The 23,257-nt window shown below is 45.0% G+C and overlaps 1 protein-coding gene across 4 annotated transcripts in view; it reads left to right on the top strand.

Annotated features, from left to right (window-relative positions):
• Nucleotides 1-22,105, top strand: part of CEP112 (centrosomal protein 112) — a 267,970-nt gene extending 245,865 nt beyond the window's left edge. For all 4 annotated transcript variants that reach the window (XM_036451304.2, XM_045586287.1, XM_045586288.1 and 1 more), the window contains 3 exons: nucleotides 16,884-16,985; nucleotides 20,358-20,422; nucleotides 21,656-22,105. In XM_036451304.2, the coding sequence (XP_036307197.1) occupies nucleotides 16,884-16,985; nucleotides 20,358-20,422; nucleotides 21,656-21,659 (171 nt within the window). In that variant the 3' untranslated portion in view covers nucleotides 21,660-22,105. The remainder of the gene's footprint in view (nucleotides 1-16,883; nucleotides 16,986-20,357; nucleotides 20,423-21,655) is intronic.
• The last annotated feature ends 1,152 nt before the right edge of the window (nucleotides 22,106-23,257 follow it).

Raw genomic sequence — 23,257 nt, 5'->3', positions numbered from 1 at the left:
AGGCAGAGAACTTTCTCTGGCTGGAGACAGAATAGATGTGGCAGAAGGGAGGTCAGAGAAATCCCAAGAGTGAGAGGATTGCTGATTTTAAGTGGGAGGAGACTCTAAGGGGAGGAAGCAAGAGGCCTTACAGGGCTGAGAGAGGCTCCTGCTGACAGCCAGCAAGGCAATGGGGCCATCAGTCCTACAGCCAGAACTGAATTTCACCCACAATCTTAACAAGCTCGAAGGCAAACTCTCCCCAAAAGCCCTCAGGTAAGTGTAGGCTAGTGGTCGGCAAACAGTGGCTTGCGAGCCACATGCAGCTCTTTGGCCCCTTGAGTGTGGCTCTTCCACAAAATACCACAGCCTGGGCGAGTCTATTTTGAAGAAGTGGAGTTAGAAGAAGTTTAAGTTTAAAAAATTTGGCTCTCAAAAGAAATTTCAATCGTTGTACTATTGATATTTGGCTCTGTTGTCTAATGGGTTTGCCAGCTACTGGTCTACGCCAGCCAACACCTTGATTTTGGTCTTGTGATACCAAAGCTTTGGGGTTCAATGCCTTAACCTTTAAAAGGTAAGAGAGATCAGTCATTAAATAATAGGCAGTAGTAGTAGAGTTTCTCTTAATACCAAGCAAAGCCAAACTGGTTCATGATTTTGGTGAAGAGAGAAGGGCCAGCTGCTCCTCTCCCCAATGTTAGGTTTCCTCTACCTACTTGCTGAAAACTGAAATTATGGGCACGGAGGTGAAGGGTCAGGTTTCAGGGGCCAGAACTTTATTTTTCAACTAGTGAATTATTAGTACAAATTATTCCTCAAAATGTTCACCCATCAGAGTCTTTACCAAAAGCAAGTTCTGCTAGGCAAACGTGGTGAGAAATGTGGAAATATTGGGCACTAGAATGGGGTGCAGAGGAGGGCAAGTTGTGTGTGTGTGTGGAGGGAGTTTGGGAGGAGGAGTGGGAAAAAGAGACACCAGGAGAAAAGCATCACTGGACAGTGTGGCATGGGGCTGGCCTGGTGATCCAAAATAGCCAGTCCAAACCTGTTCTTGGCTGAAAGGGTGGTACCAACTCCTACAAATCAGTAGCACTGAGTTGAGAGAAGAGAACTCATTCCACTTTAGCAGAACTGGAGAGGAAGGCAGCCTCTCTTCTTCATACCAGGAAAGCAGGGAAAGGAGGTCTAACTTGTGTTGCTGTAGAGAGTGCTTTGATTCCCTTTCAGCTTGCGTAATCCTGGGAATATTGCTCACCAAAAGCCACATGCAGTCAGGTGGTTTTAGAGTTTTCTCTGCCCTTGTGGTTATGAATTATATAGACTTTTAGTGCTTAACTACAAACAGAGGATTTTCCCGGTGAGGGAGCGGGGTTATGAAAAAAAAAATTAAAATGCTGAAATACAAGTCACTGGGGTAAGAAGCTCTCTTAGATGTGGGTAGGGAGTTCCTGACTGGGAGCCCAGGGCTTACCACGTGTTGGAGCAGCTCAGCATACCTAGAGGGCCCGGGGAGAGAGTCCAAGAGCTACGGAGATGTTTTTGACACGTGAATTGTTTACAAGCTAAAAACAAAATAAAGAATAAACCCTGGCCCGGCCATTTAGCTTACTGAAATGGAGTGACTCCCCTCAGAGTCGTGTCCTAGGTACTGGCCCACTTGACAGTGGCTGTGTCCCGGGTGGCTAGAGGCTCAAGATCTTCATGGCCCGGATGGGTGCTACAGGAGCTTCACCCTTGGGTGCTTTGTTCTTCCTGGTTCTCCAAGTTACTTATCCTTGATAAATAAGTATTACAAACTGATCTTAACCCTATTTCCACTTTTTTTTCCTAACTAAATGCATGAAATTTAAAATATACCTGCTAACTTTTAGTCTCTGTGAGACTCCACTCAAAAGACTTTATTTTTTTCTGCCTGAGAGTAGGAATGTTTTTTAAATGCATATCCTTAATATAAAAACTCTAGAGGTAAAGAAAGGATTATAGGATTTGGGAGTTGGAGGCGGGGAGGGAGTTAATTGATTTTTTTCCTGTTATTTTGTTTGGTTGGGTGGGATTTTACTTATCTTTAGGGTTGTTTTTCGTTTTTTGGAGTTTTTGTGGGTTTGTTTTGTTTTTTTTTTTGGCGGGGGGGTGCTTTCTTTCTAATACATCAGGATGAGACCACATAGACCGACTCAGAAATACCATTTTCTTTCTCAACCCCTCACCCTGAAGTTGTGATTGCTCTCTGTAATTCATTGGGTCTCTACATTTGGTTCCCTGGACATTTTCCCAAGCTTGTTCAACCATTAGCCTTCTGGACTTCTGGGTTTAAGTTCTGTCAGATCAGATTTAAATCATGTGTTAAGGCTTGGTAGGTCCATCATTGTCCTCAATTTAAGAAGCATTACGGAGGTCACGACATTGCTCCAAAGAAGGTGGCACTAATCCCTCACTTTATAAAAGGGAGCGCTGTGGTATGCATTACAGCGAAGGAACCAGCCCCACCAGCCCCGGGCCCGCGCCAGCCATGTGCTCATTTCCTCTGTGCTGTGTACTTCCAGGGACGGGGAGCACAAAACCAGATGTAAGCTATTTTTCAAATACTCCTCTGACTTAGCATTAAATTTCCCTCAGACCAGATGCCAGTGTTTAAATAATATCCTGAAGGATCCAAAGAGAAGGAATTACTCATCGTGTTTCATTCATATAAAATCTGAAATAAAGGGGAGAGAAGTACAAAGAAACCCAAGTACCTTGACTGTGCCCGGCCGGACTTGACTCATCAGAAAGGAATAGCACTTCACTTACCAAAGCTCAGAAGTGAAGGCCTCTCTCTCTCTCTCTCTTTAATTATCAATTGAACAGCCCATTATTTATTAGTGCATTTTAGCAAAAACAAAGGCAGGCCATCCTAACTTCTCTGGTTCACAGCAGTATGGTTCTGTTTTCAGGAGACTGGGCAACGCTGGCTCTCAAGCGGCTCTGTGCTTTCATCACTGCCATTTACCTACTTCATGGATTTGAACCTTGCTCTCTGCAATTAGCGCTTTGCTGGCTGTGTCAATTAAGACAGCAAGTGACACAAGCCCTGGTCTCACAGGCGGGTATTTGCTGCGGTTCTCCAGCGGCATTACTCAGAGCTTCGCCAAGCATGCACTGCTGGTCCTGATCACCCAGACCAGGCATGGGCCCATCAGCAGCGATATGGGCTCTGGGTGTGTCGGTCTCTTGTAAGAAAGAAGTTGTGGGTAAGAGGCGCCCACACACTGTGAAACACACCTGTACAAGGTTTTCCAGCGGGAGAGAAGGTCCTCAGAGGCGAAAGAGCATGACTTTGTAGTTGGCCCTATCGGAGGAGTGTGTGTGTTTATGGTTGTGTGTTACTTTCTGCAGCAGCAGGAGAGAGCAGGTGGTGGGAGCACCCCAAGCTGGCTGGCCCAGGGGGCCCCACAATGTGAGGTGCTGGTCTATAAAGCTAGGTGAAGTCAGCATGCAGGATGCATGAATTGGAGATTGGGAGGCTCTCTCTGAGCCGCCAGAGTTGTCTGTCCCACAGATGACAGTGAGGGGGTAGCCAGGCAGTTGGGGCAGATGTCGGGGCTGAATGATCCAGTCCAGCGGGTGGGTGGGGCTGTTTAAATCGTGGCCATCATTACATCTTTGGCTCATTAGTTGGGCCAGCTCACTGGGTGCAAAGTCAGGGCCCTTGGCAGGGAACCTCAGCCAGGGCCAAATAACCCATTAGAAGTAACTGGTTGAAACTCACACTGGTTTAAACAAGAACAATTTTTTGGTTCATGTAACTGAGAAGTAGTATTGGCTTCAAGGGAGGCTTAATCCAATTACTCAAATTATGTGACCGACAGCCAGTTTTCCGTCTCCGTGTTTTTGCTCTTTCCTTATTATTGGCGCCATTCCTGCAAGCTATGCCCTTGTGTTGCAAGATGACGGCTAGCAGTTCCAGGGCCGGTGTTTCAGGCTCTGATCAGCAGGAAAGAGAAAGTTTCTCTCCACTGGCGCTCCTGCAGGAGTCCCGGGCTCCTACTTCACTGGCCCGAACTCGATTTCTAGCAGGACCTCGAGCAGGAGGCAGGGGGGAGGCTGGTCATGCTCCTGAACTGGGTGAGTAAAACAAACCATGGCCTGGGCCGACACCCCTGGACCCGGGGTCTACAGAGTAAGAGAAAGCTAGCTGTCCACTGCTGGCCTCGGCTGCTAATGTGCCTCCTGGCCTTACCTCCTGTGTCAGCAGCGTGTTAAGGCTGGATTTGCAAACATAAAGACCACCAAGTGACACAAGCAGGTAGGGGTGGAGAACGTTTCTAGTGAGGTCTAGAAGTTATTAAAATTAAGGGCTGTATGGGCTGAATGCTTGTTTGCTCCCAAATCCATATGTTGAAGCCCAAAGCCCACTGCGATGATGTTCTAAGGTGGGGCCTTTGGAGGTGACTAGGTCATGAGGGTAGAGTCCTCGTGATGGAATTGGTGCCCTTATAAGAAGGGATCTTGCTTCTCTCCATCATGTGAGGATACAATAGGAAGGTGGCTGTCTGAAAGTCAGGAGGAGAGCTCTCACCAGAACCTGAGCCTGCGGCAGCCACCCTGACCTTGAACTTCCAGCCTCCGGAACTGGGAGCAATAAGTGTCTGTGGCTTAAGTCACCCAGTCAGTGTATTTTGCTTAGCAGCCCAAGCTAAGACAGGTGAGAACCAGGAAGCCAGACATGTTGAGATATGTGTCCATGAGGACATTGAGTTGATAGCATCAGCAAGATTGAGACAAGACTGCTGGAAACCTTGGCATTATCTCTCTATCTGTCACACTTTATAGCCACTTCATCATGAAGTGTGTTGTTTCTACCTCCAAAATGGCTTTCATTTCCACTCTCATCTGTGTTTGAACTCTCATCACCTCATGTTTGGATGAAATGGTTTCTGTCTAGCTGGCCTATCTGCCTCAGTAATCCTCCTTAGAAACGTATGATATGCAGCCCTGACATCACGCTTTCCTCTGCTGAAGAAACCCACTGGCTCCCTCTCACTGCAGACCTCCACAGTTTTCTGTAGCCAGGACTGTCTGTCGGTATTACTGTACTTCCACACACCTCAGCATCTCCGTCAGGTGTCAGGGTGCTCTCGGCACCCACACCAGCCACACTATTTGTTGCCTTGGCCTATGCTTTTCTCTAAACCTGCAGTGTCCTTTCACCAGATCTCTGTGCGTCCTCCTGCTGTTCACCTTTGGGACACAGTCAGCATCTCCCTTCTCCGGAGCTCTTCCCACACAATTCCACGCCAGAAAGATCTTCTTCCCCCACGTTTCTATTGTACATGTACTCAGTTTCCCCATAGCTGGAGGTGTGATGTTTGTGGGATAACTTTGCTTCCAAACAAAATTGTAAGCTCCTTGGTGAAAGGGTTTAATGTGTCCTTCATGTTTGGTAGAGTAGACTAAGTTGGTGAGGTACTAGGGGCTCAGCATTGAGGGGGAGAGGTGAGGAGGGAACCACTTTGCAGAATGCGTGCATCCAGCTTTCTGCATGCTGAGGGCCGGGCATCCTTGAAGTAGAGAAGAAAGCTGTCTAGCGAGGGAAGGTCCCACAGCCCTCAGCCACCTTTATTTTCTGTCTTTTACTCTCTACCAGGAATTCTCTGCAGACACCATCAGAATATACTTCTAGATTTCAGTCATTGTTTAATACTAAAGAAATGTCTTCAACTGAAAGAACAAAATCTTTCTGCTCTTTATTTGACCTTTGTTAGTTTGATGTGTTTTAAGAAAGTTCTGGGCAACCATTTTATAAAGAATGCACCCAGACATTCCTGGAGGGCACACAGCAAAAATAATAGTGAAAGAAAAAATTGAAGTTCTCCCCTTGCTGGGTTTGATAGCCCATTGCTCTCCCCCCATAGTTTATTAAGGGTGTGTTGAGTTTGTGTTAAGGATAGCATACTTAAGTTTTTGAAAGATAGTTGAACCGTTTCTAGCAGAAATTTTACTTTCACCTATGTCCAAGTGGACTAAGCCATGATAATATTTACTCCCAGTTTATCTGATTGGTAGAAGTAGGAACCCCAGTCTCTCTTAAAAGACAAAGTGGACTACTCCCTGGCCCCTTATCTCCATTTGACCGAGAGCAGGTGCAGCTCTGGTTAGGTGAGCCCAGTGTCACGTGGTACACACACTCTGATGAAGCTGGAAACAATGCCTTCATGGTGGCAAAAACAACCCTTGTAACATTTGCAAATTTCAGCTAAGTAATGATGTACCATTACTCATCAGATAGCACCGATCTCTAGTAAAACGTGCAACCTGGGGACCCACAGTCCAATAGAAGAAAACAATATGTAAATCAATAATTATAATATTGTATGATCATGAAGTAAAAGCAGGGGCTTTGGGGTAAGGAAGACCTAGGTGTGGGTTCTAGCTCAGCTACTAATTAGCTGTGTGACTGTGGGTGAGATAGGAACCGCACTAGGCCGGGTTTTTCATATAAAAATAGTCATAAAAGTATCACACAGAGTTGGTAGGAAGATTAAATGAAATGTAATACATGGAAGGGTGCAGTTGAGTGCCTAATGCATAGAAATACACAATAAATGTCTGTCGTTGATGGTGGCGATCATCTGATGCATGAGACCTGACTCCAAGGCATCTTAGAGGAGGGCGTGGTTACCTCGACTGGAAGGCTGAGGCCTCGAGAAGGTGCTGCATGAGGAAGTGACCGGCGCTCCAGCTGGTCAGGCTGGGAAAGGCATGGAGGGCGCACAGCACAGCCTGTGCAAAGGCATGAGGGGAAATGCAGGTCCTTACTGGAGCACAAGGTGTTCTGGAAAGTCAGACTCAGATCCGATAAGAAGGTTCTTAGATGATCTATCTGTGCCTAAGAGATTGTCTTTAATCTATAAATTTAAAAACTCATTGAAGTGTTTTCATGATGGAGGAGTAGAGGAAGTGGGGGGGGGGGCAGTGGCGCGAAAGTCGATCAGGTCTGCATTTTAGAGCAGTGGCAACAGCGGAGAAAATCCCGGAAGACCCACTGGAAGCAGCAGGGCTCCACCAGGATGCTCATTTTGTGATGGAAGTCAGATGTATTCGTCTCCAGTCAGAACTCTTATCTTCAGGCTAAAGCATGACCTTGAAAGTCCTAGCCACCCAGTCTCCACCTGCCTCACTCATCCCCTGCCCACCACATGACCTCCACTCACACCTGATCCTTTGATAGTCCCTCAGCGTCTTACACACGATCACCTGTATGTCTCCTCCCTCTTGTCTATCTAGAAAGTGCCTACTCGTTCTGTAAGAGCCAAATAGGGTTCCATGTCTCCATAAAGACTTCCATTATCCCTCTGAGGAGTTACCGGGCTCTCCGTTCCTTTCCTTGGCCCATTATACTCCAGTTATGTGTTTATGTAGCTCCTTTTCACACATCTCACGTAAAAAAATATAAGATTCCGATGGACAGAAACCACTTCACCCTTACTCTGCTCTTCCACACAGAGCTTTGCAGAGTAATCACCCATGGGTGTTGGTGGGAGACAGAGCCTCCTGCAGAAATCCTACATGATGCTGTCTAGCTCCCAAATTTTAAGCATTAAACAGAATCTTGATAGTATGTGGACAATTATATATGAGTCCCTTAATACAGTGCCTGGCATACATCTGTTTCTAAGTGCTGGTTTCTCTTTACTTCCTGTTTCCTGCTACATTATATTGGCACTTGTTGGCAGGATTGTTACTGCCCTCCATGATTTCACGGTGCCACCTACCTATTCAACCATGGACGCATTCAGCCGTTACCTCGTTAAGACAATGTTTACTGAGCATTTACTTCAGTGTACAAAGGAAATATACTATGGACTCCAACCCCTACCAAGCTTATGGAATACCAGCCTCCCTCCCGTCTTCTGGGTCTTTCCAACAAAGTCAGTTAGGCTCCCAGTCTCTGATTCCCTGTGTCTGGTGCTGACACACTCTACCTCGCAGGAAGTCTGCAGGGCTGACTGCCCTCTCTCTGGAAGGAAGGAAGGTCGGGCACTGTAAGCAAAGGCGAAACTCACCTGCCCTCCCTCCCTGGTGTTCTCCCCAAACTCTTTCTGAGATGGACCTTACAAAGTAAGCGGGACAAGATGCTCGCCTCAGACACGGGTAAGCTTGGCCTTCCAAGTGTCCACGCTCTTCAGCATGGACCTCCCAGACACCCCATTCAGCCTGCCTCATCCCTTCCCCGGAATTGCTGCATTGGTCATAGCCCTTTAGACTGACTTACTCCAGCCTTTCCTTAACGGGAGTGTCCATAGTATATATCAACCTAAGTGAAGAAAAATATTAGGAATGTTCTTATTAAGAGGAAAAACAGTAGAAATAGTAACCTAAAGTATATATTCTAGTGAGAAGGGCGCTGGCATTTAATTTCAGGGGGGGGAAAGGCATGACTCATTTCCTATGACAACCCTGTAAATACAGTCAGATAGTGAGTAAGGGGAGAAACAGAGGAGGGAGCAGCCGGGATGAAACACACCCCCTCCTCCAGGGGAAATCTCTGAGATCACTTTTGATCTCAGCAGCCTGCAGGCCCTGGGGTTCGCCTCTGATTTTCCCAGCTTTGAAGCTGGCCTGCTTATTAATAGCCACCGCAATGACAGAATCTGCTCTTTGTATTTAGGGGGAGGCTTTGTGATTGGTTTACTCGAGACACTGAAGATCCTGTCATCTTAAGACAAAGACTGGCTTAACACCAACACGCGTGTGCTCTGAGGTTTGGGCTCGTTCATTCGCTCAGCACGTGTATTGAGCTGCAGCCCCGCCCAGGCACCATGCTCGGGGCCGGGTGCAGCAGTCAGCCAAGCACAGTCCCGGCCTGGGCCTCGCTCTGTGCAGGCTCAGTCAGCGTTCTGGAAAGGGCAAGGCAGCGAAGGTTTCGGGCTTTAGGTCAGGACCACTCAGCTCTGCGCGGTCATGCCGAAGCAGCCACAGCTAATCCATAAACAAATGAGCGTGGCCGAGTTCCAGTTAGACTTCATTTACAAAAACAGGCGATGGGCCAAATTTGGTCGCCAGGCCCAGATTCTCTGACCACTGGTCTGAGGGACACACGTTGTTCCATTAGGACTATTTTGGTGGTAAGGACAAAAAACCCAATTCGAACTGACAAATCTAAGGATGGGCTGACTTCAGGTGCAGCGTGCTAGGGGCCCAGGTTTCTCTCTAGTTCCCAGTGCTCCCTCTGCACCGGTGCCATGCTCAGCCTCACGCTCTCTGTGGCAGCAAGACAGCTGTCACGCCCAGAATGACACCCCTTGTGAAGCCCAAGGGATGAGCTTCCTGTCCCAGCATCGTTGTGACTCTGGTTACCTCGACCAGGGTCACAGGCCACACCCCAAGCAGCTGCTGCGTGGGGGAGTGTGGGCAATGGGCGTGGCCTCCCCCCATGCTTCGGCTCTGGGGCCTGGGGGGCAGAGTGGGGAGGGTGGATGGCAGTGACTAGAGGACTCTTGAATGAACGTTGGGGACAAAACTCACAACTGCCCGCTGCACACGTCGGTGAGGCCTGAATGAGTGCCTCCGGGCACATTTGCCTGTAGGAGCTGTGTCTACAAGAGGCTTTCAGTTCTTCATCTCCATTGGAGCTAAAGCTTATATGCTAAGCACTGTCCACAGTTTAAGTGTTTTTTCACATGTTTGTTTCACGTCACAACCTTAATCTTCTGATTGGATGTTTAAAGTCTTTGATTCACACACAGATTGGCACAGTTGACTGGTGATTTTCTGGCCTGCGACTGTCCTACCCACTCCCCACCTTTTCTCCGTGTGTCCTCACCGGTAGACTTACAGACCCATGCTTGCTCCGTGGTGTCGGAGCCTTTTCACCACCCGAGTCCAGATCCAGAGCATCTACACCCACGTACAGTGCTCGGTTCTTCGTGAGCGGGCACGGTTTTCTCACCAAACCAGGGAACAGCTCCTCCATGCTTGCTCCCCCTGCTGAGCTGGGCTGTCCCTCAGTGACCAGTGCCCCTCCCCCGGGAGGCCAGGCCCACGGAGCCCCAGGCTTCACTCCCTCAGTGGATGCTGCTCCCTTGAGCTGCAGCCTTGGTTTTGAGGGGACACCAGTTGGAATAAAGAGCCTTAAGATAAACCCACACTGGAGGGAGAGGGGAAATGAGTCTGTAAAAGGCTGTTAAGAAAATTGCAGTTACTATTTCCGCTTTCACTGTATGCGTTAGCATCACAGAGCACCCACCTCAGAGCGGCTCTCTCGGCAGTTGCTGTGGCAACACAGAGCCCCTTAACCCAGTAAAAACGAAATTGCTCAGAAGGCAGAGCGTTTCTTCCCAGCTGCACCAAAGCATTTTGTTTTGCTCCATCTCTTACTACTATTTCTTTCCCTCTTCTTCGGCGAACCACATTGGAATTCAACATAAACCCATCAGGTCTATATGCTCACTTCCCTAAAAAGCCTCTGCAAAACCTCTTTGTTGCACACTGGCCCACTGCTCAGAAATATCCTGCCCATTTCTGTTCGTATTGTATGTGATCCTCCCCACAACTCCATCCCTGTGCCCACCCTGCCCCCCTCTCACCGCCTTGCACTTCCCTGCAGCAGCCTGATGTCTTTTCGATGCTCTCTACCCCTACTTCAGTGCCCATCCATGCTCACCCTCCTTCAGGGTACATACTATGTTCCAGAGTTACCTGTTCCTTCCCCCACCTCCTGCCCCTACAGCCAATCCACCAGTCAAGCTCACTTTGCTTTGTGGCCTTCAGCTCAGCCTGTGTTAGGCCAGGGTTCTGAATAAACGACTGCACAGGAGGGGAGGCATCTGATATCTCCCTTCACCCCCTCTGCATTTCCAATTGGTGGGAATCCGGGCTGGATGGAGAGAGAGTTTTGATGGGCTCCTTCTCTTCCATGGAGTGGGGGTTCCCCCCTGGGGGCCAGAGCTGTGGGCAAGGGCCTGCGAAAGTCCCCACATGCCGACCATCGTGTGTAGCCGGGGTATATAATACGGCTCAAGACCAGGTACTGCTGTTTCCCAAATGCATGGAGGTTGTTTTAAGTATAAAATACAAATAGATTTAAAATCAATTCTGAATCCATAGAAGCTTTGTGTCTCTATACACAGTCTTAATAGGGGTCCCGGGGCAATGCAGGAAAGGGGAGATGGAGGAGATGACGTCAGTAGGGCCCTTACTCGGCTCCTTTTCCTCTGCTTGCCGGCCCCCAAAACGCTTGTCTGGACTTCGTAAGGCAATTATCAGGCACAGGCACTTTCCTGAACTGCTTCACTCTTACCTTACAATAGTCATAAATAACTATGTGTTTCATTTTTTTAAGTGAAAAATCCAGCAACAACACAGTACGTGGTTCCCCTCTTCTCTCCTCGTGGAGCATGAACTTGGGATTGTGTACATTGAAGCCATAAAATATCCTGCTTCAGGCTCTGTCCAGAGGTCGTTTATGCAAAGCTGCCACCTCCACTCACTTGCTGTTTTACAAAGCAGGAGGTGACGTGTTGGCCTGATTCATTGATACAGTATTTTTCAAATAAGAACACCACTAACTATGTTTTAGTTCTCCCTACACATTTTCAATGAAATTATAGGTTTCCAAGGTTTACTTTTTCAACGTCACTTTATCTCCAAAGACCCTCTTCACTTGAGTCAACTACATATTCTATACACTTTGTAGTCTCTCATTTATGCAAGTGGGTATTTGTCTGATTATCCATGATATAACTTTTATGAAATATAATGCTAAACTCCAGGCATGGGTGTTCTTAGTCTCCATCCCCCATTTTTAAACTTAAGGAAAATATGGTCACCGCACTGCCTTGGAGGAAAAGATGGGCAGTCTGTGGCCCTGGTGCAAAAACATCTATCTTTGGTCACATGGGTACCATGTTACACCCACACCACGTCCACTCAGCTCGCAGGGGTCTTACTACATCATCGGAATGTCATTGTCTATCATGGTGCCCTGTGTTCTCCTTCTTCTTTCTAAAGGTAAGAAGGTGAAGGAAAGTGGAGAGAGAAGTAACCTGTGGGGAGAGGGAAGCTTATGTCTCTCTGGTGTGATGTGGCTGAGGAGGTGGAAGGGCAGATGATTGTACACGGTGCTTTCTGAGGGCAGTGGGAGTGGAAAGGAGCCACAGCAGTGTTAGGAATTCCTTCCAGAAGTCCTCGAGTGAGAACAGACTTTGAATTTTTCTGCATTTAATAGTTTAGTCACACACTATCTACTTATGAAAGTTAATACATCGAATAATAAAATAGATTTACATGTAAAACGTTTGATCTCCCTTAGTGAAAGGAAGTGTATGTCCATCAAACTCTTTGCTTAGATCATGTGGGCAAGCAGGAAGAAAAGAGAGTGAGAGGTAGGATAGAAAAATGATAGCAGAGGTCAAAAGTGATATAAAGGGATATAAGCTAATTCTTTTCTTTCTCTTATATTGCCATATGACACACTTAGATATAGTCTTCACTGCCTGAAATTCAAATGTGTGCTTATATTGGGGATTTGTGGAACTTTTATTTTAGTTTGGTATGTGCCTTGCACTGTATAGATTTTTAAAATTAGTCTTCTACATAAATAATTAATAAATTAAAATGTTAAGCTAATGAGAGTGTATGGGGGAACCAAGCCATATTGGAACCAATTGTTGCTGTCGTTGTTGTTATATTGTCCTTTTTAAAAACGGAGCAAACACTAGATGGATATCTGGAAGGAAGTAGTAGTCTATCCCACTGCCTTTCCCCATCGCCTGTCAGCTTTAGAAGAACACCAGTGTTTTGTGGGCAAAATGGCTCTACCTGGTTGTATCTGTGAATTCACTTTCCTTCTGGGGTGGAAGAAACGTTTCAGCATTTAGACATGTGCTTGAGAGTCAGACTATTTGAATGCAAATCATGGCTTATGGCTCTGGGCTCCCTCCCTGGCTTTCAGAAGGATCACACTTATTAAAACACTCAGACTTGGATCTGGCACATAGAAAATACTCAATAAATGGTTGCTGGTGGTAACATCTTATAAACAGAGTGAACCAGATTGGTTATAGTTTTCTATGTCTTTACTAAAATAACAGGATTCTAAAATGCTTATGATTTTTAAATTCAGGATTTGGGTTTAAGGATTCAGAGTAGTAATATTTTTCTGATTGATAGTCTCACTTGTAGGTGAGGTAATTTTAGATTTTCCAAGAGCTCATTTTAAGTTCACTTAGATTCACTGAAATCATAAAAACTAAAAAGAAAGGAGTAGACAGGAAGTAGAAATGCCCAGATCCTCAGTAAAAGTTGGGGCATATAGCACACTGAATTTAAAGAGTGATGGAAGGGATAGTGGTGATCAAAGAGCAACCTTGCTCAAACAATTTCCTGCTGTCTATGGCCTGGCCTCCAATAGAAGATGTGGCACCAAGGGATTTAAAGGAACAAACTGCTGGTACAGGTACTGCCCCTCCCAGACTCACAAGGACAGGCTGGGTATCTTTTGAGTTTGTAACTGTACTTCCTCTTATTTCATTACCTGGTTTTTGACCACGTTTATCTTTGTGATGAATAGGTATTACTCTGGGATTGGTTAAAGTCGAATGTGAAAAGTGAAGTGGGGGCAAGAGTCAAGAAAACTATAAGTATCAACCAAAGGGCTTAAGTGCTGGGCTTGACCTCCAGAGCACTCAAAACCGAGGGAAGAGGGGCCCCCAGAGCTTACTCTCTCTGCCTCAATATTGTTGGCTCCATTTAAAAATGAGGTTTAGCCAAAACCGGTTTGGCTCAGTGGATAGAGCGTCGGCCTGTGGTCTGAAAGGTCCCAGGTTCGATTCCGGTCAAGGGCATGTACCTTGGTTGTGGGCACATCCCCAGTAAGGGGTGTGCAAGAGGCAACTGATCAATGATTCTCTCTCATTGATGTTTCTAACTCTCTATCCCTCTCTCTGCCTCTCTGTAAAAAAATCAATAAAATATATATATTTAAAAAAATAAATAAAATAAATAAATAAATAAAAATGAGGTTTAATTTTTTTAAAGAAAAAAGAACTAGCATAAGATCCTCACTAGAGTGAGAGAGAAAGAAGGAATGTAAGAAAAAAACTAATAAAAAAACACAGATCAAATGGGACGTTACCCAAGAAATAGAGGGAAGGTTTAGACAAAGTATAGTTCTATATAGCAAACAGTTCTTCCCCATGTCAGAGCATTTACAAAACACATTCACATGTCTCTCTGTCAAGGAAAAAGCTGGGGGAAGACAGAGAAGAAAAAGAGATGTGTGTTTAAAGATGATATAAGTCAACAGACAGAGATGAAAAGTGATCTCTCAGATCTTAGGGAAAATAGTAGACAAAAATCAAAAGATTACTGAGATTGAAACCATATTAGAAGAAACAAAAATAGAAAAATTATAACTGAAAACATTCAAGGAAATACAGTGATCTGACTAAAGGAAATCTCACAAAATGAAAGGAAAATATAAAAGAGATACAAAATTATAGGGAAGTAAAACAATAGATAAAATTATAATATGGAAGATTACCAAAGAAGAGCCTATACATGCAAAATTTATATTCTTGGATAAAAACAAATAGAAAAAGATTCATATGTAATATGAACACAGAACAATAATTATAATACAAATAATTCTTCTAACAGAAGAAACTTTTCTTCAGAGAATTGAATTTAAAGATAGGGCACATACAATGTCTTAGGAAAATTGATACAGAATAATTAATACCAAAACATACCCCAGTGAAGCTATTGAATCAAGGAAAAAGAAAATCACATGGGCTCTGGCTGCTGTGGCTCAGCTTGTTGCATTGTGTCCCATGCGTGGAAAGATTGCTGTTCGAATCTTAGTCAGGGCACATGCCTGGGCTGCAGGCTCTATCCCCAGTGGGGGTTATGCAGATGCAAGAGGCAGACGATTGGTGCTTTGCTCTTTCTTTGATGTTTCTCTCTCTCTCCCTCCCATCCTGTCTCTCAAAAAATCAATAAAAATATTTAAAGAAAAAAGAAAGAAAATCACATGGGCATCCAAGCAGAGAAAGTAAGTCATATTCAATATGAAAAAATTTTTTAACCTGGTTTCAGACTTTACCATAGCTATCCGTAATACCAGAAGACATTGAAAATAAATGTCTCTAAGTATAGAGAGAAAGTGAGATTGAAGAATTTTTATACCCAGCCAAGCAGTCTTTCAAATGTATAGGCAAGTGGGCAGACTTTCTTAACTAACAAGGTTACAAGCAGACACATATCCTTTTTAAAGGAGTAGTAATTCAAAATTTCAGAGCCAATGTTGAGTGATAGAAAAATATATTAGTAGTCTGTGAACCCTTAATAAAGGTTGTCCTTAAAGATCTGATTTTTAGCCAAAACCGGTTTGGCTCAATGGATAGAGCGTCGGCTTGGGGACTGAAAGGTCCTGGGTTTGATTCTGGTCAAGGGCATATACCTTGGTTGCGGGCACATCCCCAGTGGGGAGTGTCCAGGAGGCAGCTGATCAATGACTCTCATCGATGTTTCTAACACTCTATCTCTCTTCCTTCCTCTCTGTACAAAATCAATAAAATATATTTTTAAAAAAAGATCTGATTTATAAACATGTGTTTTCTTGTGCTTTTGCCTTTCATTTGAGTCAGCTGACAGATGTACCTATCAAACTTAAGTCCAAGAAGAAAATGTGAGAAAAATCAAATATTGCATCAATGGGAAATATCGTATTTCATTATTTGTTTTTCTTTTATGTAAAAATCACAAGATTATAACATATCTAAAAAACAAACAAACAAAAACACTTTGCCAAAAAGTGAAAAATTATATTCTAGCATGTTCAACCTGGGCTTTTAGTAGGTAATGAAATTATTAGAACACATTTCTTAATTCGATTTAGTAAAAGAAAAGCTGGGCATTAAAGACGAGTAATTTTAAATCATCCTCAGTAAATCCATAGACTTGTCTAACTAGAATTAGTTATGCATATTTTCATAGTAATTCCTTTATTTCTAGATAGGTCCACTGAATTATCATTTACGAGATATACTGCAAATCAGCTTCAGCTAAGTCATACACAGCACCATGCAATAGATTTTTAAATTCTATCGCACCTCAGATTAGGAGGAAGAGAAAGAAAGAATGATAGCTAGCTAGCTAGCTAAACACATTGAGACATACACACTCACATTCATGCTCAGACTCATGGACCTCTTCATCCTGCTCCAGGCATGTCTCTTCCACCTGTCTCACTTGTCTCTATCTTTAGCTCTGAGTGAGATGAGTGGGATGAGCCCCCAACCTTTCCTCTACCAGCCTGTGGCCATCAGTTGTTGAGCACAAAGCTGACTGTGTCTGGAGGGAGAGGGAAACCCATGAACTGGAGCCACTCACAGTGATGAGAGCACTCTGGTCTCCACGCTGTGAGGAGACTTGGTGACAGTAATATAGATTATCCTTCATTCATAGCTTCATAACCATATGGATTGCATAGCCCTGTTGGGGACATGTCTACATAAATAAATAATAAAATGACGGGCTATGAATTGTCCTCCAATCACAGTGTGTTGTGACCATGGTCCACCTGCTGGTCAAGAAAAGGTATGGGGTTAGCCCAGTGTGTGCATCGTGATGGAGAAGAGAGTGCTGGTATTACACTCCTCCAACGCTGAACTCTGTGGAACCAAGCGTTTTAAAGAAACAAACTGCTGGTCCAGGTACTACCCCTCCCAGACTCACAAGGACAGGCTGGGTAACTTTTCAGTTTGTAACTGTACTTCCTCTTATTTCATTACCTGGTTTTTGACCACGTGTAACAGACTTACCTTTGTGTTGAGCAGGTATTGTTCTGGAATTTGTTAGAGCCAAAACAGTTGTTTCTGTGTATAAATAAGTAAGCTGTCTTATTTTTTTCACTTTAGATAACTTACATACGACAAGAATACGAAACAAAATTCAAAGGGTTGATGCCAGCTTCTCTAAGACAAGAACTTGAAGACACCATTTCCTCCCTGAAGTCACAGGTAATTACCAGAATCCCGAATTCCCGTGGGCGCAGGGGACGTGCATCCTGAAAAGACACTTGCACATCACGTCCATCCCGAAGTGATAGGTGCTGTCACGGCATGACCTGCCCCCAGCAGGAATTGTGGTTTTTAATGTTTTTCTTACTAGGTTCAGAACTCATTGTCTCAATAAGATTTTCTTAAAAGTGCCCTTGAAATTGAAAACTGATGGTCACTTTTATTCATTTCGTCTACATTCCTCTCAGCCTCGCCCCTTTATTCTTGGTGCCAGGCCCAGAGTGCCATCGCTTAGCACATTGCTGACTCCTGGGTGTGTACACATGTGTACATGTGTACTGGCCACTCAGTGTGTGTATATGTATTTATATATTAGAGGCTGGTGCATGAATTCATGCATGGGTGGGGTCCAGCCAGCCTGGCCAGGGGGAGGGGACATGGGCAGTTGGCCAGCCTGCCTGCTGGTTGAACTCCTGGTTGAGGGGACAATTTGCATATTAGCCTTTTATTATATAGGATATACACTGAGTGGCCAGATTAGTATGAGTTCAGAGATCATAATAATCTGGCCACTCAGTGTATATTTCTCTATGTTTTATATATTGCTTGTCTACTGAACTTTTTAAAACTCTAACCTGAGAAAGAGTTCACATATTCCCATTTCTAACACACTTAGAAATTTAAAACATACATTTTTTCATACAACAACTATGTCCCCTCTATATTTCTAAGAATCCTTATATGATTGAGATTAAAACACTAGCCAGGACCCAAAATAGCCAAAAACCATTTTGGAAAATAAGAATAAATTTGGAGGATTCACATTCCCAATTTCAAAACTTAGTACAAAGCTATAATAATCAAGATAATGTGACATTGGTTAAAGAAGAGAGCACAGGAGTAGAATTGAGAATCTAGAAAAAATGATGCCGACATTTGTGGTCAATTGATTTTCAGCAAGGGTCCCAAGACTATTCTATGAGGAAAAGATAGAAAGAATATTGCTGTTACAATTGGATAATCCACATGCAAAAGAATGAAGCTGAGGTCGTTACAGATTATACACAAGTTAGCTCAAAATGGATTCGAGATCTAAACATGTAAAACTGAGAGCCCAAACTGTAAAACTCTTAGAAGGAAACTCTAAGAAAAAAATCTCAGATAAAGAGGAAAATCTTTATACCTTGAATGAAGTATTTTTTCGGCAATGAGACCAAAAGTACAGCAGCAGGAGAAATAAATAGATGAACTGCACTTCGTCAATATGTATAACTTTATACTTCCAAAGACACCATTCAGAAGCTGAAAAGTCAAACCATGGGTTTGCAAATTACTTATCTAAGTAACTTTTTTTTTTAAAGACCACATTTTTGTGGGGGAAGCTCCATGAGGGAATGATGTCTTCGTTCTCTGTGCCGTGGATGATTTTCAACAGAAACAGATATAGATTGATGTAGATTGATGGCACTCACATAGCTGTTTATAATGTGCATGACAAAGCGTGGAGCAAATGTTAGCCCTTGCTTTTCTGTTTCCCTCAGTAAAAAGCCTCTTCTCTGAAAACGAAATTGTCCATTCTATCTATGCTGCTGTGCAAGCTGTGCTCGCCCCTACAGGAGAGTGCTGGTAGGAAGGCTGTGTCCTCTTTGTGTAGGTGGAAAGCTCGCTGGGCTGTGGTTTTACCCATTAACTTTGTCCAAGAGCTTCCATAGGGTCAGCTAGGTAAGACCTGGCACTTCAAATGAGGGTTTTTTTTTAGAAAAAGGAAAGGATGGAAGGAAGAAACCTACTACCCACCTGCAGGGCTTCTGTTGTCATTCATATCATTTCACTATAATGGGAGCCACTGCATTGGATGTTGACAGAGAGAGCGAGGGGGGGGAGAGGGAGGGGAAGGAGAGGGAGACGGGGAGCCGCCTGGGCCTCAGCATTGGCAGCTGTGTGGGAGGCATGCCCGCAGAGCGAGCACATTTAGTGGGAAGCACAGGTGCCTGTGTGTTTTGAAAATTGTTGGAATTCCGATTGCAAAGCACCGTGGGGGAAGCTGAACTGTGTAATCCTCGCATCTGTCAACATTATCATTGTCCTGTGGGTCATGTGAGCAATTGGATAAAATTAAGATGCCGGTGATAATGCAACTCAGCGAACCCAGGGAGCACTTGGCTATGGACCCATTTAGAGAGACTGTGCTTTCCTCCCGCGAGCACATTCTCTGTTCTGCCAGCTGTACTCTCCTGCTTAAACTATGTCTCCGAATGAAGCGTTGCCATGGTTTCAGTTCAGACCAAAGAGGCGAGAGTAAACAATTCCAAAATGATCAAATACCACTGGCTCTTGATTCCATCAAGCCACAGTACACATTATCCCCAAACAGTTTCTCTTGGTCCTATAAGGTGCTCTTGAATTTATAATAGAAATTTATGCTTCAAAGTAATCAAACCACATTGCCAAGGTCTGACTTCAGAGAATATGCTGAGCCACCTAGTTCCCTCCGGCCCCCTCCTCCCCCAGCTGTGAGCTCTGCACTAGGGAGGCAGTTCTGATAGTCACTCCACCTCGTCCTCCTGACCTTGGGAGGTGTCTGTCATTAACCCCATTTTGCAAATGAGGCATCTAGACTTTAAATAACTTTCCTAGAGCCATAAAGGTCAAAGCAGAAATTGAACCCAAGTTGGCATAACTCCAGACAAAACCCAGGCTCTTTCCACTACAAAATGTTGTCTTCAACCTCAGGGAATACCCAAGATGGGCTGAGGTTTCCAGAAGGCCGTAATTTTCTCCCCACTCACTCACTCACTCGTTCACCAGCTGGTGAATGCCAGCTCCACACCCGGCCCTGTGGAAGGAACGGGGACCAGAGACAGGAAATGGCACCCTCACTCTGAGAGCTCCAGGTCTCAGGGAGAGATACCAAAACAACCACAAGGCCCTGCGAGAGAAGTGCTGATGGGTAGAGCACAGGAATGCCGAGCAGGGGCCCTGAGGGTGCCCAGCTGGGCGGGAGCAGTTGCGAGGAGTCAGAGTTCAGTGACGTTCGGACCACATAGTGGAGGATGGATTGGATATAGTTAGCCAACTATTCGGAAAAAAGGAACAGCCTGTGCCAACAGGTACATAAGGGAGGAATGACGGGAAGGCCTGAGGGGAGATGGAGCCACAAAGAGAGGCCCGGGGCCAGATCACAGTGGCTCTGCATTTGAACTTGATTCTGGTGCCTCTGGTGGGCTTTCAGTGGGGACACGATGTGATCCGATGTAGAAACACAACATAACATCCAGCAAATTCTCTGAGGTTCACCTGGGGACCACCATGTGTGCGCATTATTGCTGTTTAAGCCACATCACCTCCTCTCATACAAGTCTTCTCCTCCAGGTTAACTTTCTGCAGAAGAGAGCGTCCATCCTTCAGGAAGAGCTGACCACCTACCAAGGCAGAAGGTATGGCCTGATCAGAATGCCTGCTGATTGGTTTGCACCTGTGAGTCTCCTGGCTTGACGTTCAGGTCTTTAGTGACATTCTTAAACATATCAATTTTGAAAAACAAAGGCTTATTTTTAGTAAATAGCCTGTCTTTGAGAAGTCACCACCTCTTGTAATCACAGTGCTTACTCAGGACGATCAGAAGGAGATGAGAGGATCTGCAGGCGCCTGCAAGCCCGGGCCTCACTTGGGTCGTCAGGACAAGAAGTTGTCTTGAAGCCCGCTTGCGGATTAAGGAGGCAGTGCGATCCTTTTAAGATAGTGAGATGACGCAGTGCTCAGTGTGGTAGGCCACATCTCCCAAGTCCTGTGTCCCGTGGGCGTTTGGAGCTCTTACAGGTGTTCTCAGACCAGAACAGATAAAAGAGGAGGGGCCCCTGACTGTGCGGGAGAGTGTACGTGGGGGGGGGGGGGGATGGGGGATCAATGATTCAGCAATGTCACCATGCTCCCAGTGACTCAGAGCCCCAGGTGTACTTACTTCTTCTCAGGAAAGCACAGGACCCTCTATCAGAAGTCCCCAGAGACATCGCGACACAGACACGATTACCTGCTGATGTAGTCAAACTGCCCTCCTCTCTGTGCAGGGAAAGACTGAGCCCTTATACAGCACTAGGTTAAAGTAGGACCCTGTGCGTCATGAGCTCTGCAAAAGATGCTGTTGCTTGGTGTAGAGAGGAGTTGACCCCTCATGGCACAGATGATGACACTTGGATATCAGATATTATTTTTAGCTTCCTTTGGTCCAGCTTTTCTTTTTAAAAAAAATATGTTTTTATTGATTGTGGCGAGAGAAGAAGGGGGGAGGTTAGAGAGAGAAAGAGAGAGAGAGAGATCGTTTGGTTGTCTCCCACATATGCCCCAACCAGGGATCAACCTGGGTATGTGCCCTGACTGAGAATCACACTACCACCTTTTGTTTTTGTATTTTAAATATATTTTTATTGATTTCAGAGGAAGGGAGAGGGAGAGAGATAGAAACATCAGTGATGCGAGAAAAATCACTCATTGGCTGCCTCCTGCCTGCCCCCAGGCATGTGCCCTGGTTCACAGGCCAATGCTCAACCACTGAGCCATGCCAGCCAGAGCCTATCCAGGGCCCGTCCAGCTCCTCTTGAATGAAAACATATTCTATAACTGACATGCCTAGTAGGTCAGAGAAAGTCCTAACTGAGATTTCGGATTTTCAGGTAACTGTGAGGATTCACCCGAGTAACAGAGCACAGATGGCTTCAGTGTCCGGGCCGTTCTGCAGACCGCTAGCAGGTTTGAAGATTTGGATAGTAAACTGTGAGATCACTGGCATTTTTTAATTCTTCAGTGAATTAAGATCATAAAAACATGCATCACTCATATAATACTAGGGTGGTTTAATTTGTGTCTGTCTAAGTTATTTTTTTAAAAACTCCTTTATCTTTTATTTCCATACTGTGTGTGTTTGAGTGTGTTCTGAGAATTGCTTATATTGGGAAAAGAAATGATTTCCTATAATTTGTCTGGTTAATGCTATCGCCTAGAATTTTACCTGCTACGTATGATCAAAATCACGTTTTATAGTATCATATCAAAAAATTTAACATGTTTACATTGTTTTCATGTTCGTATTCATATTTTATTAAAGCATTGTCTGTACTTGTCAATTTTATTTCTACATTTTGTTGCATCTCATTTGCTAAAACCAATGACATCTACATGGTATTTTTCCCTAGAAAGTACTGCGAATCTCAAATTATACTCTGAGGGAAATACTTTATGTTGAGGCAAGGATCAGATCCATAAGCAGTGTGTTTATTCAGGTTAAAAACCCCTGGTCATCTGTCCAAGTATCTGTCATGTTGATCTCTAAGCTGACCCGGGGCAGAAGAGTAAGAATTTTAGGAGCAACTATGGTTTTATTGTAACTTCCTTGATCTGTCTGTTATGGTGGTGGTTTTCATTATGATATTAGCGGTAGCATGTGGGGAAGGACACCCAACACACTGGCAAGCGATGGCACCATGACCTACGATGGGTCCGATGGACCCCATTTTCATGGTGAGGTCACATGGTCGTGCTCCCAGGCATGGATGCTTCAGTCACTGCCCGAGGCCAGTGAGCTGTTCAATGTGATTGGTTAGCCCTGATTTGCAGAGCAAACTGTGAACTGCAGTGGACGGGCGCTCGCTATGCTTTTGACTGCATTGGGGTGTGCGCAGGGCCCTTTGAGACACTAACCGTCTGGACCGTGGGTGGGGCTGTCACGTTGGAGCTGCTGTAAAGGACCGGGCCAGACTTTTATTTACACTTCTTCAAAATGCTTTCTCTTTCCCACGCCCAGGTCTATTGTTTGCTGCCCAAGGATTAATTACCCTCTTTTGCACTGTAACTGAGACACGGAGACGATAAGGAAGCCACTTCCAAAGCCCGGGCCGCATGGGCCTAAACGCTGCCTCACGGCCATCAGTGGGAGGCCTGGCATTCTGGCAAAAAGTCATGGGTGCCCGTCAGCTCTCTGCCTGGTCATGTTCACCCTGACTCCTCCTCCAGAAACGTGTTTCCACCCTGCAAAAGATGAAGTTTTTCTTGCATGTATAATAAATCATAGTCCAGCTTGAAGCCTGTTCAGGGGACAGCAAGATTGTAGCAGATGCTGTTAAAACCACCCGTCCGATGAGGATCATGACCTCAGACTAGGATTTAGTACTCGGAGGGAAAGATTAGGGGCACGTGATTAATTTAAGTGCTTCTCTCCAGATCGTGAAAAGCGGGTGGAAGCTCATCAGATTTCACTAGCACGGTCGTTAGCGGCGTGA

This window comes from Pipistrellus kuhlii, unplaced genomic scaffold, assembly GCF_014108245.1.
Source record: "Pipistrellus kuhlii isolate mPipKuh1 unplaced genomic scaffold, mPipKuh1.p scaffold_m20_p_22, whole genome shotgun sequence".
Lineage (NCBI taxonomy): Eukaryota > Metazoa > Chordata > Mammalia > Chiroptera > Vespertilionidae > Pipistrellus > Pipistrellus kuhlii.
The sequence above is the reverse complement of the archived record's forward strand: the minus strand, read 5'-3'. Positions and strand labels throughout refer to the sequence as shown.